Raw genomic sequence first — 15,834 nt, forward strand, 5'->3', positions numbered from 1 at the left:
GGAAGCTACAAGAAGAGACTGATGCTGGCTGAGCTGCAGGCAGCGTCGGACTTGTCTGTACTGTACATAAAGGGCTGAGGGGCGGCGCCGACGTCAACCGTAGAATCAACAGAGATATAAACGAGTTGCTTTCACACAACCACTACGAAATACTCTGTCGCACAAGTGTATATTTATTCCTTATTTATTTAAAGTTATTTAATATTAACATTATTGTTTGAGCATGTGCTTTGCAACTGGATTGTGAACCTGTTTTGTATCTTTAAGCTGTTGAGAATTTTTCTGGGATATTAAGTGTAAAAAAACCCAACAAAAACAACAAAATAAGTGCACTGAATTAAAGATTTAAAGTTTAAGAGTTGCTGTTTTTTTTATGGAGACTTCATGTCTGGAGGAAGTTGCTCACTGAGGTCAGGAAAAATCCAGATGACTAGTTCATGTGTGCTATCCTTAGACGCTAACTAAACGGTGACATCACAGGTTCCTCTTCACCAGTCGGTGACTGGTGTTACTGGTGATGATGGAAAATATGATGTGAGTGCACAAAAAAAAAGTTCTGATGCCGTGTAAATGTTTGGTGTCCCGTCTGTTCTAAATCTCACCTGAGTAAAACAAAAAAAACACAAAAAGCTCTTCTTTATGTAGAGGCTGGATGTCGGATTGGCGCTCAGCATTAACCCACAGGAGAAGGTTGTGGGTTTGAATCCCTTCCAGAGACCATGTGTTTGTGGGGTTTGTGCTTCCTGTTCCTGTGTGGGTTCCCTTCAGATGTTCCAGCCCCTCCCACGGTCACAAAACATGCAAAATTAGACTTTTGTTACTTTTAATAAAGTTTAAAGTGACAAAACACTAAAAGAACAGATTGAATTTGACAAATAAATCTAACTGAACTTATTTCATGCCACTCGTACCTTAGATCAGTGTTCAACATGTCGCTGCGTGTGCATCTGGTTAGCCTAGCATAGCAGAAACCCCGGAAGCGTTCATTCCTCTGGGCTCCTGAACTCTGTCTGCTGTGAACTTCATACAGCATTTCTATTTCCAGTCTTCTCTGTCTTGATGGCGGCGCCCCAGTGGCTAAACTGGTTTCCACTCTGGTGATTCTTCAAGTTGTCCATCCAAAAGGAGTCAAACCCGTCAGCACATCTCTGAGAGTCAAAGCCAGATCCCTGCATCCGTGTGTGTGTGTGTGTGTGTGTGTGTGTGTGTGTGTGTGTGTGTGTGTGTGTGTGTGTGTGTGTGTGTGTGTGTGTGTGTGTGTGTGTGTGTATGTGTGTGACCATAAACCTATTTCTTGAACAGAAATCATACCAATGTGATGGGAGGTTGCCATGGTGACAGCATCCACCTACGGAGCACCTCCGCAGACAGCTTTGTTTACTACTGTAGGGCAGCTTGAGTCACGCCGGTTGCCCCTCCTGCCCCCCCCCCACTGTCATGGCCGACTCTTATTCAAACACCACCCTGCTAAAGAGCCAAGGTTGAGTCATTAGCGCCGCTCACACACTCATGGAAAGAGATGATGTCGTCGCTCCATTCTTTTTTCTGGCTGTCAATAGTCGAGGTGATGTGTGATGAGGCGCGACACACACACACACACACACACACACACACACACACACACACACGTTTTCATCCATACAGGTTGTTTTTGCACACACACCCTAACTACACTACTGTTTCCTGGCAGCAGAGGTCAAAGGTGATTCAGGAGAAGAAGCAGGTAGAGCTCTGAAGGGGCGTGGCAGCGCGTGGGGGGAGGGAGACTGACAAAACTGATTTTATGCAACCGATGATATCATGATATCAAAGGGGGATGGAGTGTAAATTTTATTTAATTTCCTTATTGGGATGGGCGGGGCAAAGCCATATTTTCGTGAACGTCACGGCAACCATCCTGTTAAAACAAATAGATGCTTTTATTGTGGTGTTATAGTCGTTTTAACGCCTGAGTCACACAATAAAATGTTTGTAATCTTCTTTGAGGTTTTAACTATTCCAACATGAATTTGTCTCAGGTTTTATTATCTTTTTCCCCCTGCTCCTCAGACTGCGATGGGAAAATAACTGATACATGAAGGAAGTTCAACGGGAATCTTTCTGCTGCCTGATGGAAATTAAATAAATATAATTGCGATCCAGTGGAAAATTTGAGTCACAAAAAAAATCCACTGACTGTATTCTTAAACTAAACATGTCCAATTCTGTCCAGAATCAAACTCTGTTTGGATGTTGGTGCTTGTTTTTACCAGGTTTCACAATTATTTTTAGTAAATTAAAACCTTAATCCAGATTAACATCAATCCCTTTCTGTATCTCATGTGCCTGACTCTTCCACCAAGTTTTACCAAATTCCATCAAGTCACAAAAATTCTGAAAAAGGCTCATTTCGCATTAAAAGCTAAATGAAACCTTGAATTCAATGTTTCTTTAAGATTCACGTTGAAATTGAACGTTTTCTTCCTTGGTACTTGTGGAACCCTTCAAATTTCATTTCCAACAGGACAGAGACCTAAAATAAAACCAGAAAAGACTAAATAAACTCTGATTTTCCATTATGGAAAGACTCTAAAGCACGAAAATAATCAAAAGTTCCATAAATACGCTGAATGCTTCTACAGCTCCTATTGTGTTGTATCAAGGCTGCAAAATAAAAGATATAATTCATGTTATTCCATTCACTGAATCAAACCAGTGAGCTCCTTTCACTGACTTTCTTTCTCATCTCTTTCTGCTGTATCTCTGCTTCCAGCGAACAAAACAAGACTCTTCTCTGTGAGACTAAAGGTTCATTTTACTGTAATGTGTTTTTATTAGTTTGAGGGCAGAGATATCATCTCCATTTGCAGGTTTATAGTCGTCATTCCTCACCGGCTGGACAGAGATAATGTGTTTGCACAAAAGGGGAAAACACAACCATCAACATCTATTTCTGCAGACTAAAACTTCTTGATATTCAGGATCATAAAAGTTTACCGCGTGTAAACACACGTTTCACACACCTCGTCTCTGTTTCACGAGTGTTTCTCAATAATGGGTGATTTGAAGCGACCCGCTTTAAATGTCAGCAAGGAGGGACCTTCTCCTGCGGATCTGGATCTCTTCAGCGGGAACGATGAGTCAGCGCAGTCATTTTAAAAACACATTAGCCAGGAGAGTCACGGTTGCCAAGGCAACAAACCCTTCAAACCAGAGAGGTCCCATTCTTAATTTCTCTCTCATTTATAGCTGAAGTGTTTTGACATTTCAAAACGCTGCTATCGCAAATAAACTCGTCTCCGTCCACTCGTTGGAAATAGCCTTTTTGTTGGACATGATGCGGGCTAACAATCTGATTACAGGTCATAATAAAACACCGCTGCTGTGAGAAATTAATCCACAGGTCCTGATTGGTCAGTATTTTCATCAGGATTGTTTCATTCACACGAAATCAGACCCTCCTGATGCGACTCAGTGACCAGAATCTCGCTGATAAATTTCTAACTGTAGGGGCATTGTTTTTGGTTTCATAGTTATTGCAGAGAGAAATAATTCATGTCACTAGGCATTCTCTACCATAAATGTGACAAACTCAAGGCCCAGGGGCCAAATGTGGCCCTCCACATCATTTTATGTGGCCTGCGAGAGAATAAAAGGTCAGAGTTTCTAAAAATAAATACAATATTTAAAAAATTACATTTCTCACGATGCAGTAATTCAGTCCATTTTAACTTTGAGAAAAAACTTGTGTCTGATGTTATTTTTCTTTATTGATTGATAGTTTGATCCTTGATTGATGGAGTTTGTGGGTTTAATAACCTGACAAATTAAAAGGATTTATTTAGTAATAAATTCAGTTATTTAACATTAAGGAGTAGTTACATTTATTTTACTTTACATTGAGTTACATAAGTTGCATTTATTAGTTACATCTGGCCCTTTGAGGACAGCTGTGATGCTGATGTGGCCCCCCCAGAGTTTGACCCTCCTGATCTAGATCAATAAGTCAGACTTGACTTAACTGAATTAGAATAGTTTCAGCCATCCTAGCCTCCTTCATTATCTCACAGGTGCTACATTAGCTTTGAAGCTTTAGACATTCTGACCGTCAAACGTGGATCCGGATCTAATTTGCTAATTTGCTAACATTTCCCAGCGCTACATAAAACACCTCCCCACGCCGTTCTTAGTTTCCTCACATAACAGCAAGTAAATCAATGCAAACAAGAACACACAAAGGACACACAGAGATGTGCAGTCGGAGTTTACCGTCTCCAAACAGACTCTGTAGTGTTTACCACGTGTTCCTTCTGTTGATTTACTGGAGAACTTTCAGCCACTGGACATTTCAGGGAACTTTCTCATGACTTTAGGGCTCCTGGTTTCTGAGTAAATCATTTGCTTTGCCGCTAACAACAACACAACATGAGCACAAGACCGCTAACATGCCTTTCCCATGATATTCTGAATTTATTTCAACACTTCAACATAATTCTGACAGTTTAATGCAAAAAAAAAAAAAAAAAAAGCACTTCCACCCATGCATTTGTCAGCTTTATTTACCATGTTGTTATTTATTCTGCATTAGCAAGACGTGCTCACTGGACAGGATGTGAAAATATTGTGTTGTGACACACTATAATTACAGTCCAAACATTTATCAAACAAAGGATACAGCTTAATAGAATTAGGATCAAGGTTCGTCATCTTCACCTCTGAGGAAGACGATGCTAATGGGACCTTGAGGTTCTGAGCAGCTATAAAGTAAATGTGTGCTAACAGGCAAGCTAAGGGAAATATTTGGGGACATTTTTACTGCCATTTTTTTTTGGACATGTTTTTCTCTTTGTTGTCAAAAAGTGACTGCAATCAAACAACATCCACAACTACAACCACAGCCTGAAAGGCGGGGTAGCTTCTGCGAACAGGCCAGCCGTACAGTCTACCTGAAGTTTAACGGGTCCAGACTGTTTCTGTGAGGAAATGCTGTAAACTACATATCAGTAAATATAACTTAGATAGGATAACCTTTGTTGATCCCAAACTGGGAAACTTAAATGTTGCAGCAGCATTCAGACACATAGAACAAACAGAAACAGGGAAAATATACATTGAAGATAAATTAAGACATAAAGGGAGTAATAATGATAATATTAAAATTATTATTATTATAATTATTATTATAATTATTATTATAATTATTATTATAATTATAATAATAATAATAATAATAATAATAATAATAATAATAATAATAATAATAATAATAATAATAATAATAATAATAATAATATAATATCCCAGAAGCGATTTTGTGTGTTTTCAGGAACATTTAACCCCAAACTGACGTATTTGTGTTGCAGAACCGTCACCAAGCCTTTGAGGACTGAACGTCCCGCCTGCGATCCATCCCACCTGCCTCCCCCCAACTCCTTCAGTATGTAAACAAGGTGTGTCACGTCTTCACATTAACGTCTCCTCTCATTTCCTTTTACGTATTTTGTGTTGCAACTCCCTAGCAGACGGGCCTGAGTCACGAGATTCACATTCATTTGATTCAATATTAATTAATTCCTGCAATCATAAAAAGTTCAGTCGTGATTTTGAAATATTTTTATGACGGCAGCAGTCTAATCGGTCCAGATGTGATCCAACGGCTAGGGATGGGAAACAGTTGAAGCCTGAAAGCCCACCAGACAGGGAGTGTGCGTTTGGTAACCGTGGAAGCGAACGAGGCCTGACGTGTGTGCATCTCGCCTGCAGGCTTCTCTGGGTCAAAGCTGAAGCAGAGCTGAAGCAGACGTCTGTAAAGCAGAACAAGAACTCTTTTTTGGCTTCTGGTTCATTCCATTCACACCCTGTGGTGACGGTTTTGAGTTGGATAACACGTCCTTCAACTCTGTTTCCTGTGTGAAACCAAAGGAACACACAGGAAGTGGCCTGACGTGGATCTGCAAGGGTCACATGACTAAACTCAGTGTAACGGGGGTGTGTGTGTGTGTGTGTGTGTGTGTGTGTGTGTGTGTGTGTGTGTGTGTGTGTGTGTGTGTGTGTGTGTGTGTGTGTGTGTGTGTGGTGACGGCGGGCTTCCAGTCAGTAGGTAATTAATTCTGAGGGAAAGTCTGCTCCTCGCTGAGGGGCTCCGACAGCGCCGCAGGATGTGGTTCTCTGGCCTGTGAGGAGTGGTGAAGGCTCTGGAGGAGCAGATCTCTGATCAGTCTGAAAACTACACTTTTCTTTTCGGTCATCACACAAATTGAACAAACGACAGTTTGCACCGTATTATGATCGTCGTTGGTTGATCCATGATTTCATCTCATCTAAAGCACAGGTTCATGTTCCCCAGAGGATTGATCAGAGTGATTCTGGTGAGGCGCCAACGTTTCACATACTTTCACCTTTGGTGTCTCTATGAGAAAAACTGTAGTTTATTTCCTACAGTTTACCACATGAAGAACTTATCAGATGTCAAATATTTATAAATGAATGCAGATGAAAAAAGATTAGAATAAAAAAAATCGTGTTTGTTCTTTTAAAACACAGTCAGGGGATACTTCTCCATTGGCAGGGAGTAGAAGCTTTGAGATCTTTCTGAGATCTAGTAGAGGAGATGACTAAAAAAAAATCGATTAAAGATGTGAAAATGAATGAATGAAAAATAACGATCCAGGGTGGATGGTTGACTTCCTCTTCTTTTTTTCTGGCTCTTGAAGTTTCACATCCTTTAACTCTCCAAAGTGCTCTACTGCCCCCTGCTGGAGGAGAGGCAGAACTGACAGGAGAAAACAGGTGTCTACTTCCAGTAAAATCCTGCAAAGTAATGGTTTTTATAAATGATGCATGAAGGTGTTTATCTATTAAAGACAGTACTGGCCAAAACCATAGCTGTAAGGCATTATTTACACACCTATTTATATATGTAAATATTTACTTATCCATTCGTTTGGTTCTGCATTAAATGAAAAAACAATGATGGTAACTCAGTGTAGTTTCTAAAGACAATGAAACACAAAAGGATTGTGTATTCTCCTGCAGCTAAAAGAGACTGAACCTGAGCCTCCTGTGTTCCTAAATTTAAAAAAATCCTGACAGAAGGTGTTCCATTCCTCTACATATTTGATTATTATCTATCTATCTATCTATCTATTTCAGCCATTAGAACCAATGAACTGCAGCATCCAGGAGGATGAGGGTTCCTTTATGACCCTCCCCGGGTCATGAGGATGCTCTAATGGGCTCAGACAGATGAAGAACCATTGATGGTAACATATTTATGTAGTCTGCTCTGGAGAACCCAGAGGAGAACCAGGTTTTTTTTTGGTGGGGTCTTGTTATGAGTTATTTGGGGGTGTTTATTCCCTGTGAAGCCGCTAGATGTCCTACAACCCGACGCCCGGTGGCGGCTGGTGTTCCGTCCAAACATCTTCATCCGTTAAGAACCCCCCCGCTGCGGCTGATTTTACTCTCTTGCTCAGGTCCGTTAACGCGCGGATGGATACGGGGGGGTTTGAGGGAAAGCGTCATGCGCTCAGGTTCGTGCGTCATCGGGAACCCGGCGGCGGTGCCCGCCTCTCCGCCGCGCCTCAGTCGGTAGCGTCGAGGTCGGTAAGTGTTCTCCCCGACCAGACACCAGCGCGTTAAGCGAACCAACCGGAGCGGCTCAACCCGCATGACCCCCGGAGGGACGCGCCTCTCTCTCTCCGGCGGGAGCGCGGATGGGGGGGGGGAGCAGCTGGGTAGGCGCAACATCTGCAGGTGTCGAAAAATAACGGCGCGTCGGTGCGGCGATGCCCGGGGTAACCAAGTACAATTTAGTGGATGAGGCGCACGATTTGAGGATCCCCATGCACAACGACGAGGTGTTCCAGCATGGGGTGTGCTTCGAGGCAAAGGTAAGGATGGTGTGTGTGTGTGTGTGTGTGTGTGTGTGTGTGTGTGTGTGTGTGTGTGTGTGTGTGTGTGTGTGTGTGTGTGTGTGTGTGTGTGTGTGTGTGTGTATGGGGGTGGGGGATGATATGAGGTGGATCATTATGAGTGGAATAAGATGAGATTCAGTTCCCCACGCGTCATTGATGGTGTGAATAAAACCTCTCGGAGCAAATATTTCGACTTTGAGATGTTGGTGATTGAATCCTGATTGATTTCAGGTTCTGTTGCTCCAGCCGATAACTTATCATCGTTTATTTATGTGTGTATCAATGTGATCGATGCAGAAAAACCCTCCAACAGCCCTACCGGTAGTTCCGTTACTGACGCGTCAGCCTCACCGGGATTCTTCACTGCAATAGTTGATGTTTGTGGTAGAAAACAGACCTGGTGGACAAACCCACCATGTGTTTGTGTTTTATAGTGTATAGATTTCCTCATCAAGGGTAATAATCCCCATCACCGATCAATCGGGATTAGTATCTCACACCCAAAGCCATCAATGATCATGTCTCTTTTTTGCAGTACATTGGCAGTTTGGAGGTGGGCCGCCCCGCCAGCCGGATGGAGATCGTGGCAGCGATGAGGAGGATCAGAGTAAGAAGTGACAGACCAGCTGAAGCCAGACTTTGACCCCTGAGATGACCTCCAGACACACCCAGACAGGGGCTGTCAGGGCGGTTTGGATTAGGGCAGATTCACAGAATCTGCTGGTTTTATATGTGAGATATGATCAAATCCCTTTAGACCAGACCGGACCACAGGAAACACCACGACCCCCCCGTCAATGCAGTTTTCCAGAGGAGCACAGGGTGCAGAGGATTTATCTGTTAGTCAGCTGTTGGATCTAATCTGACCACCAAGATATTGTCGGTCTGAGGTCGTCTAAACCCGCCCAGAGAGGACTTAATCCTAGTCCCTCCTGCACACTGAAGCATGATGGTCATTTCACTCAGACGATTCTTTAGTGCGGTTTAATTTTCCTTACATATCTTGTAGGAATCTAAAAGATTAAATTTCCCTACTGGGCTTTTACTTTATTTCCTTTAATGCATTATGAATTTGCTGGCCTGCAGGTTTGAGTGAATGAAAAAAGGAGCATGGCAGCAGCGGATTTAATAAACCCACACAATGCAAAGGCTGCTGGGAGCTCGCTTGCCAAGTTTCCATATTGTCCTCAGACGGCGTCTTTGTTATCTGTTATCTGGAAGCTGGTTTTGCAGAACGTTTTTCTTTGAGGCTTAAAATGAACTAAAAACTCTAATTTGGGTCAAGTTTTAAAGAAGTTCTTGAATATCTGAGAAGGAACCTCCATTTTTAACGTGAATTATAAATAAAATGCTTAAAATTTCCACATTTTTATAACACACTTGTCCGATACGTTGGACAAATCAGGAAATCCATGGAAATTTATTAATGACACACTATGAAAGCTCCTAAAATAACAATAGTTCAGCGTATAATTAGCATTAGTTGAATCCAAACAGCTAAATTGCCCAATTAGAAAAAAAGATTTCAGTTTATTTGTAATTTATTTCCAAATATTCCAGATTTCCGATCTGGAAAACTAAAAGCAGGAGATTCTACATGCTGCTGACAGTGAAGCCTGGACACAAAAGGTTTTCTGACAGTCTTGCAGTAAAATAAAAGCATAATTTCAGCACCAAACAGAAGATGAGGGAAGATCCTGGTAAATTCCACAGCAGTCCATCTGATCAATTAGTCATCAGTTGTTGGGCTGTGTGTTTTCAGAGCGAGGTGCGTTATTTCGCATCGATTCAGTCCTCCTTAGATCTCCGGTGCCTGTTTTTCTTTCTTTTCTTTTTTTTGGAGCCGACGCTACGGCCTCCAGCACTAATCATGGCCGGAGATGAAAGCGTCCCGCACATGTCTAGCGCTCTCTGGGAAATCTGCGTTTGAAAGCTCAAACAGCTCCGAGCCTCAGAGACTGACTCAAACTCAGATTACCCCAAAGAAGACGATTGTCAAAAAATAGCTCAGGAAGCGCTGGATTTCATTTATCCTGTGTGAAGAGCTCCGTCTCTGCAGGCCCTTTCCGTCACGCCGCCTCGCGTCTGCCGGTCTCGCTCATTTCAGTCTCATTTTTCTTCCCAGTATGAGTTCAAACTGAAGAACATCAAGAAGAAGAAGGTCAACATTGTCGTGTCCACAGATTGCATCAAAGTGATTTTACGCAAAAAGAAGAAGGTTGGTCATCTGGAAATGTGGCGTTGGTAGAATTAAACCTGTTTCGTGACACAAGTGTGGTTTTTTTTTGTGTCGTCACAGAGGAAAGGGTGGTCATGGGACGAGAACGCCATCTTGGTGACGCAGGATCCCATCTTCAGGTAAGGCCCTCCGGACAGGTGTGTGTCGGTAGGTTCAAACGCAGTGACGTCAGACGGTTTGTCTTCCTGTGGGCAGAATCTTCTACGTGTCACATGACGCCCAAGACCTGAAGATCTTCAGCTACATCGCCAGAGACGGAGAGAGCAACACGTTCCGCTGCAACGTGTTCAAGTCCAAGAGGAAGGTAGGGCTGATGATGAAGAGGTGACATTCGCCACACCCGCACATAAAAATACTAGATTTTATGCGCTATGAGGCACACTGGACTATAAGGCGCACCTTCAATGGACGGCCTATTTCAAAACACAGGAAGTTTGGCCCAACAGGCTCAGGAAGTCGCTCAATGACACAATTTTAATTTGATGGATTTTGTTGGGTTTAAGAAAGATCTCCAAGTTTACGCTGGAAACGGACGACAAACAGCAACCAATAAATCACTGCAGGTTGTTTTTGTCTTTAAAAACCTGGTGATTAATGATCTGATGATGTCATTCTGAGGATTAATCCCAGTGTCTCACTGATACATAGTCCTGTTGGATCACTTGATGACCAATTAATCTGTTTATTGAAATGAAGACGCGTTCCTCTCCGGTCCATGTCCACGTGATGAACAGGAAGCGCCAGCGTGGTGCAGTCCCTTCACCATGGATACCGGACAGCGGCTTCGTGAAGCTGAATACTAATAACACAAGTGGGAGAGGAAATAAGAGGCTTTTTTTAATCGCCACTTCAAGACATCTTCACCGCTGCTTAACACACGCCCACGGTGTTATCGGGGAGGTGACCAGCGGCGCCTCGCTTCATCAGAGCATCGCCAACCGAACGCGTGTGATGAGTAGGAGGAGGTGCATCATCTCATACGAGGAGATTTGATTTATTATGGTGTGGCGGCCCTGCGGGGCTTTGATGTCAGACCATGTGGAGCTTTCTGAATCCAACCGGCCGATAATTGATGAGCTGACGATGCTGATGCTGAGCCCACGATAACAGCAAATTTAATCTGGACTCCCCCCCGCCATCAGAATTAATGCCTCTCAAATAGACTGATCCGTCTTCATGACGGCAGAGGTAGAAGGACGAGCAGCTGGAGCGCGGGTCGTCCTCTTGTTCCACATCCGCCCGTTTCCTTCCTCTTTCCTCCTTCATTTCCTCCCTCTTTTCATCCTTTCATCCTCCCTCCCTCTTCTTCTCCCTACAGTCTCACGCCATGAGGATCGTGCGGACGGTTGGCCAGGCGTTCGACGTGTGCCACCAGCTGACCCTGCAGAAGAAGAGCGATGACCCGGAGGAAGAAGAGGGGAAGGCAGATGAAGCGGCGCCAGGTACCGATCCGGTCCCTCCACCCGGTTCCCCTGTTTCTCTCTCTCTGTTCTAAACACACAGAACAAACCCATCATCACCTGAGTGATGCGGGTTTTCAGCAGCCGCAGCTGCAGACGCGTTTTTTGGAGAGTTGTGAAAGCCGTTGATTAAAGACCTTGGAAGTGCTTGTGCCAGCTCTTGGCTCGCTGCTGTCGCTGCTGTCGCTGCTTTTACTGCAAATAATAAAGCTCAAAGTCGGCGCTATAATTGCCTCTCCTCTCCACAGCCAGGAAGAGGTTTGCGTTGTCAGAGGAGACCGACCTTGAAGCTACCACAGAGGAGAGCATTGAATGCGTTTCTTCATCAGACCTGGAGAAGGTCAGGAAGGAGGAGGCCTTCAGGAACAATGGGAAGGTACAGTGTGGACCCTCTCCTTGGTTTCCTTCCAGCGAGGCTCAAAGCTCTGCTTGTCTTTCTTTTTCGTGTCACAGAATATTTTTCTTTAAAGCCCAGCCTGTCAAAAAATGTGTGTCAAAGATGCAAGGACGCACGTAAACGAGAACAATGCTGTAGGGACATTTTAATTTGTTCTATTTATCCAGAGATACAAGATAAGACTATGTCTCATGAATGAAGTAATCTGATTGGTCCATCTTGAGGTGCAGATGCTGGTATGATTGTTAAAGAAGGCAGATTCTATCAGGTAAACATTATATTTGTCTCCACTGGTGAAGTCAGGATCATCACTAAAAGGCACTAAAAAATATCCTTTTTATATTAAGAGTATAACAGAATCTATTTAACAGAGCTGGTTCTTTTTTATTTGCCACTAATTGAGAAAAATGTGATCCAAAAATGTTCTGAAATATTCCGTTTGTTAAGAATTCTACAGAACTACGTCTCATGTTGAACAATAATCAGAAAAAAACCGCCGAGGGAAAGAAAAAGCCCTTCAATATTGATGGGATGGTGTGGGTTATTAATGAAAACATGGCAATATTTTCTGGCGCTGCTCTAATAATCCTGGGATGTGAAACAAGCAGCTCTCTCATGTGAGTCAACGCGTTTCCCACCGAGTCTCAGAGGCGGCGTCAGCGTTTTTACCCCAGAGAGTCATGGAGATAATTGGTTTGAATTGAATGAATGAATGAATGAATGAATTCAGCTTCTGGTGACAACCTGAGGTTTGGTTGTTCATCCACGTGACGGCGCTCCGTTAACGCAGGATTCCCGTGGTGTGTGTGTGTGTGTGTCTGTCTGCAGGCGTCCGACGGGCCGTCCCTCCTGCTGGGCTCCCCCGTCCGCGGTGCCTCGGATCCTGCAGGAGCAGAAGCTTCCTGCTCCGAGGAGCACCAGGTCCAGCTCCTCCAGAAGCAGCTCCAGCAGCAGGAGCAGCAGGCACAGGTGGCGTCGGCACAGGTGCGCCGCTGTCTCATGCCAACCCGTGTCGTTTGGTGGCATCACGTCTTCATGTCTTTAGTTTAACATGATTTTCTGAAAGGCTGGGATGCTGATTGTGTTAGATGTCCGTAAAGGAGTCAAAAAAAGAGGAAGCAGATTATCATTCTTACCAAACATTAAATTAATGATGATGATAATCTGCGTCCTCTTTTTTAATTTAATTTATTTTAATTTATTTATTTACATTTTTTAATTAAAAAAATGTAATTCAACTTTAAATGAAATTTTTTTTAAAATAAATTAAAATCAAATTAAATGTAAAAAGAGGAAGTAGATTATCATTTATTTAATGTTTTATGCCATATTTTGTTGACTCACTGATCAATAAGACATTTTCTTATGAGTGAAGCATCACATTAGATTAATAGTAATTGCCCTATTTATTAGAATTAATTTTACACAGAAAATAAATGTCAACCAAATTTATTAGACCTCTCGCTAAAAAAATTTTAAAAATTCATTTTTTTTAGCGAGAGGTCTAAAGTCTTAGTGGAAATCCTCTAAATCCTTTAAAGAATGGTATTTGTCAGGATCTCAAAATTCATTCCTTTAAATTCTATAGAAACCTTTTGTTTTGAGATATTTGACTTTTTGTTAGCGGTAGTTTCTTCTTTTCCCCGTTTCAGTTTTATTTCCTGTTTTTTTTTGCTGTCTTTGCGTGTCGTGTCTGCCCCCCCCTTCCCACCTGTCTGTTGTTATCTCGTCACGTTAGACTGTGATTCCTCGTGTCCGAGGTCAGTTCCTCAGTTTTTCTCTGTGGCCGCTGTTAGATTTTATCTTGTGGGTTTTTTCCTTCATGGTTTTTCTTTTGGATTCTGTTTTTCCTGCGTCGTTTGGTTTTCTTTCACTGAATCACTTCCTGTCCGAAATGCTCCATCGCAATCATTAGAATCTGATCAAACCCCAGACGCGAGTTTGTTCAGGTTTCCGCTGAATTACCTTGAGTTTTCGTGAAATTCTACGATTTGTGTGTGGTCTGCCTAGGTCCACGTTCTCCAGGAGCAGCTGTCGCTGGAGGTGAGTGCCAGGACCGACGCCCAGGCCCGGGTCCAGAGGCTCCTGCAGCAGAACACCGACCTCCTGCAGCACATCTCCCTGTTAGTCAAACAGATCCAGGAGCTGGAGCTCAAAGCCGCCGGCCAGTTGACCTCCAGTGAGTTTCAAGGGTCCAACCCCGATGGCGGTCCTGGACATGCATGTCACCACGACCTCATCCACTTTGCTTCCTGTCCACATCTTCACTCACTTCCTGTCTGTCCTCAGTGGGATCCCAGGACAGTCTTCTGGAGATCACGTTCCGGGCCAAGCCCCCCGAGGAGCGCCTCACCTCCTCCTCATCTGCGGGCGCTTTGGGAGCACCGCTCCCGACCAGCGACAGCGCCTGGGGCTCCGCCCGCCCCGGACCCATCTCCCCAGGCGCCGTCGGTGCTGACGCTGCCCCCCAGGGGCTGGACGACCGTGGATTTCGCCTGGAGTGGTACCGCTTCCCCACCAGGGGGCCGGACGGTCAGGAGCCAGGCCCCAGGGACACAGGGGAGACGCCCAGCGACGGCGCCCCTGATGACAGCTCGCTGATGGGGGAGCAGGTCCTGGGGGCGCTGGAGCTGCTGAGGTTCAGGGAGTCGGGAATCGGGTCGGAGTACGAGTCCAACACGGACGAGAGCGAAGACCGGGACAGCTGGGGGCAGGGCGAGGTGGCGGCGGCGGCCGATGGCCCGGCCCGTCTGTTGAACGTACTGAATGCAGAGAGTCTGCCGGACTGTCTGGGGGACGAGATGGCGGTGTAGAGCCGCGCGTCTACGTCAAACGGAAATGATGAACGATGACGAGGTTCTGCGCAAAAACGCCGACTCAGCACTGTAACTTTAACGTTTAAACTTTGATTTCCTGTGCACAAAATAAATGTTTGAAAAACTGAAATAAAAATAAGACTGTAGAACGAAAGAGAACACTAACTAAAACATGTTGTACTAGCTTACATCATAGAGTAATAGTTATAAATAAATTAAATAGCCTTTTAGGAGTATAAAATACTAGTTTTAATCAACACAACCAGCAGGAGGAGGACTTGGTGCTGAAGTTTCTGCAGTCGGGAGCGTCTACACAGCTGTAGTTTTTACTGTGGGACCTCTGCAAATAAATCTCATAAAAATTAATGCAGTTAATATTAAGGTTCTAAACTAATACAAGAAAAACAACAAGTATAAACCTTTGTGAGGCAAAGTCCCACATGTACTAATGAACCAGTTTAAAGGTATGCTATGCAGAACGCCCCCCCCCCCCACACACACATACACACAATTTCCGTTTTAGGGTTCAACCACTGTGAAACAAGCAATGCACTTTTAATTTCTGAGCATCGCCCCCTGTCGTTCTCTCTCCTGATTCGTTCTCTAGCTCTCTCGACCTCAGGTCCGCTTCAGCCCGGTCCAACACATCCTGCATAAAATACCTTTAAATAATCCGTTGTGGATCTAATGTTTCAGCTCACATGTGGATGATTTAATGAAAGAACATTTAATTGGATTAAAAATGTGATCAGTATCCACTGCATGCTAACGACTGAATGAGTAATCGATACTGATGCGTCAGTATTTGTTTTGATCAAATCAATAATGTCTCCCATCTGTAATGTGAGGAACCTGTCCAGCTTTGTGGTTAAATATGTAAATACACGTCTGCCTGTCCTTCAGCGACGTGGAGAACAGTTCGTTTCGCTGACTTCACCCTCAGAGAGCGATTTATCAATGTTATTGATCAATTGATTCATTCACGGGTCAAAGTGTGATTCCTCTGGAGACGTCACGTCCGTCCTGT

At 43.9% G+C, this 15,834-nt stretch overlaps 2 protein-coding genes across 2 annotated transcripts in view; both read left to right on the plus strand.

Moving 5' to 3' along the window:
• Nucleotides 1-350, plus strand: part of rgs5b (regulator of G protein signaling 5b) — a 1,514-nt gene extending 1,164 nt beyond the window's left edge. Inside the window, exon 5 of the mRNA XM_068340688.1 lies at nucleotides 1-350. This exon is cut by the window's left edge and continues 320 nt beyond it. The gene's annotated coding sequence lies outside the window, so the exon portion shown is untranslated.
• Nucleotides 351-7,580: 7,230 nt separating this feature from the next.
• On the plus strand, nucleotides 7,581-15,061 carry LOC137612378 (carboxyl-terminal PDZ ligand of neuronal nitric oxide synthase protein-like). Its single transcript, XM_068340873.1, has 10 exons — nucleotides 7,581-7,871; nucleotides 8,431-8,502; nucleotides 10,021-10,113; nucleotides 10,195-10,253; nucleotides 10,330-10,438; nucleotides 11,453-11,576; nucleotides 11,843-11,970; nucleotides 12,820-12,975; nucleotides 14,002-14,170; nucleotides 14,281-15,061. The coding sequence occupies exons 1-10, from the start codon at nucleotides 7,767-7,769 to the stop codon at nucleotides 14,802-14,804; spliced, it is 1,539 nt and encodes a 512-aa protein (XP_068196974.1). The 5' UTR covers nucleotides 7,581-7,766; the 3' UTR covers nucleotides 14,805-15,061.
• The last annotated feature ends 773 nt before the right edge of the window (nucleotides 15,062-15,834 follow it).

This window comes from Antennarius striatus, chromosome 18, assembly GCF_040054535.1.
Source record: "Antennarius striatus isolate MH-2024 chromosome 18, ASM4005453v1, whole genome shotgun sequence".
Lineage (NCBI taxonomy): Eukaryota > Metazoa > Chordata > Actinopteri > Lophiiformes > Antennariidae > Antennarius > Antennarius striatus.

Bases quoted from the DNA above. Each gene is read 5' to 3' on its own strand.
- LOC137612378 (XM_068340873.1), top strand. From the start codon at position 7,767: ATGCCCGGGGTAACCAAGTACAATTTAGTGGATGAGGCGCACGATTTG. The intron at 10,439-11,452 runs GTAGGGCTGATG...TTCTCCCTACAG, and splicing joins TGTTCAAGTCCAAGAGGAAG to TCTCACGCCATGAGGATCGT. The intron at 12,976-14,001 runs GTGCGCCGCTGT...TGGTCTGCCTAG, and splicing joins CACAGGTGGCGTCGGCACAG to GTCCACGTTCTCCAGGAGCA.